This window comes from Octodon degus, unplaced genomic scaffold (assembly GCF_000260255.1).
Source record: "Octodon degus isolate 3935 unplaced genomic scaffold, OctDeg1.0 scaffold00017, whole genome shotgun sequence".
In the NCBI taxonomy this organism is placed as follows: Eukaryota; Metazoa; Chordata; class Mammalia; order Rodentia; family Octodontidae; genus Octodon; species Octodon degus.
In genome coordinates, this window is record NW_004524593.1 from 16,347,845 (window position 1) to 16,350,167 (window position 2,323).

The 2,323-nt window shown below is 48.7% G+C and overlaps 1 protein-coding gene across 1 annotated transcript in view; it reads left to right on the forward strand.

The window, feature by feature from the left end:
* Positions 1-2,323, forward strand: part of Cenpf (centromere protein F) — a 44,058-nt gene that overhangs the window by 11,248 nt on the left and 30,487 nt on the right. Inside the window, exons 4-5 of the mRNA XM_012513726.2 lie at positions 179-445; positions 2,086-2,288. Of these exons, the coding sequence (XP_012369180.1) occupies positions 179-445; positions 2,086-2,288 (470 nt within the window). The remainder of the gene's footprint in view (positions 1-178; positions 446-2,085; positions 2,289-2,323) is intronic.

The window sequence follows — 2,323 nt, forward strand, 5'->3', positions numbered from 1 at the left end:
GGGATCGAACCACAGCAACCTGAGCCTGACTACTTTGTTGAAGCAGCTACTTAAAGACCTGAGCTAAGGGGCAGGCCTCCTGTTTTTTTGGAAATAAGTAGCGTTGGTGGCTAAGACTTGCAAGAGGCCCTGAAAGATTTCTACTTTTAACAGAAAGCCAGTCAGGCCACTGCTCCAGCCACCATGAATCACCGTGACATCGCCCGGCACCAGGCTTCCTCGTCTGTGTTCGCGTGGCAGCAGGACCAGACCCCGCATCGGCTTTCATCTTATCCTCAGAAAACTCCGAGCCGGAGAGACTTCTCTACCTCTCACATATTTGGGGAAGAAGAGGCGACTCCTGGTAGATCCACTGTGCAGACGGGGAACAGGGACGCCGCTAGCAGTTGTGGTGAGCGTTCCAGTGGCTCTCCTCTGGTGGATCACTTGAAAGGCCAGAATCAAGGTAATTTGTGGAGCTAAAATAAGGTTAAATTAGATATGGCTGAGATGCTTTCAGAGGAGCCTCTGGGTAGAGTTAACCTGGGGGTGTACACATGCGTTTCCTTAGACACGACTGTAAGCAGAAGTGACCCAGGTGTGGATGTGAATCCTTGCCCCTTTCCCTAACCGGAAGAGGCATTGCAGTTTCCAAATGTACTTTTATTTGTAAGGAAAACCTGGTACCCTGAGCTTTTCCAGGGGGCCCCGCGAAGCTTTTATCCTTGCAGGAGCAGGTCAGGTAGGCTGCTTCCTGGCTCCTGGCCTGACTCCTCATGTGGCCTCTGGCCTGAGCCAGTGGCGTGGCCTGGGTGACGAATTTCAGGACAGCTCTGCCCACATTGCCCTGCTGTCCGTGTGGCAGTGAACCTGTCACCTTGGCCTGCGTGCTGCGGTGTGGCACCGAGCCAGGCACGCCAGGTGGTGTTCGGGAATCTGCCCTGTAGCCTCGGCAGTTTGCAGCACTGATACCCTGCAAATCATCACCGCTGTTCACTTGGTGGGAGCTGTCGCCCTGCCAAGGCCAGCGGAACCTGTGCTGCGTAGATGCAGGGGAAAGGGGAAAAAATCAGTGCTGGTTTTGGCAGTGTGGGGTGTTCACACTGTTTTGATCTTCACTCAAGGTAAAACCATTGGCAACTTCAGGAGGGTGAACTGCTTTCACTGAATTGCTAGGGGACAAAGCAGATGTGATGTATGATTGAACTATATGCTGAATGTTTAAATTAAAAATAAACCATTACACTAAAAGACACAATGCCATTAATCGCCCTCACTGCAGGCACACTCATCCTGTTGTTCTTGCCACTTTCTCTTATCAGTTCTGGAACGTGTCTTTCTTAAGTGTCTTTAGGAGGTGTGGTTAAAAGCACAGCCAGGGGGCTGGTGAGATGGCTCAGTGGTCTAAAGCACCTACTTAGAACAAGCTTAGCAAAGCACAGGGACCGTGGTTCAATCCCCCAGCACCACATGCCAGCCAGCCCCGCCCCCTGGTGGGCTGAGTCTGGCGCTGTGAGCTGCTGGTTCGTCCCCAAATGGCCATGAAGGGTCAGTGTTGTGAATCAATTGCGGACATTCAGGCAGCAGCTTAAACACATGAAAGAGGACTTCTAGAACCGCTTCAGACAGAAAGTTACAGACACAGTGGGATAGACCTGTTAAGAGCAAGAGGGAGTATTCTGAGGCCGATTAATGACCGTGCATCTTTTGCTACAATAAAAATTAAAAAATGGAAACACTCACCTTATTTCTGGATCTCGCATTATATCAGTTTGCCAGCATACAAACCAAGCGGTGGCTAGCTGAGGGTGTCGTATCTGGTGTACTCTCGGCAGCCTTGGTAAGATACTATTTGTGCTTTAGAAAAGCGTTTCCTCCCTGGATTGTTCTGTGAAACGCAACAAAATCCACCTTTCTTGCTATGGAGAATTTGACTACAAATGACTAGACTTGACCACTGAAATTAAATTCAGTTAGTTTCTTTGTTGTAGTGAATCGTTCATGTTTGCCTCATGTAAGATTTGAGAGTAGAGGAAAATGAAAGGTGAATTCCACACATTTTGTGAAAACACTGAATTGGATGTGGTGTTTGCTTGTGGTTTTAAGAGCTAAGAATTAAGGTGAATGAGCTGGAGCTCCGCCTGCGAGGACAAGAGAAAGAAACGAAGGGTCAGATGCACAGATACCAAGAGCTGCAGCTCCAGCTGGAGAAAGCAAAAGCGGAATTAATTGAAAAAGACAAAGTTTTGAACAAAAATAGGGATGAACTGGTGAGAACGACTGCGCAGTATGACCAGGCAGCAACTAAGGTACTTGAATTTTCATGTATTACTGAGAAAGCGCC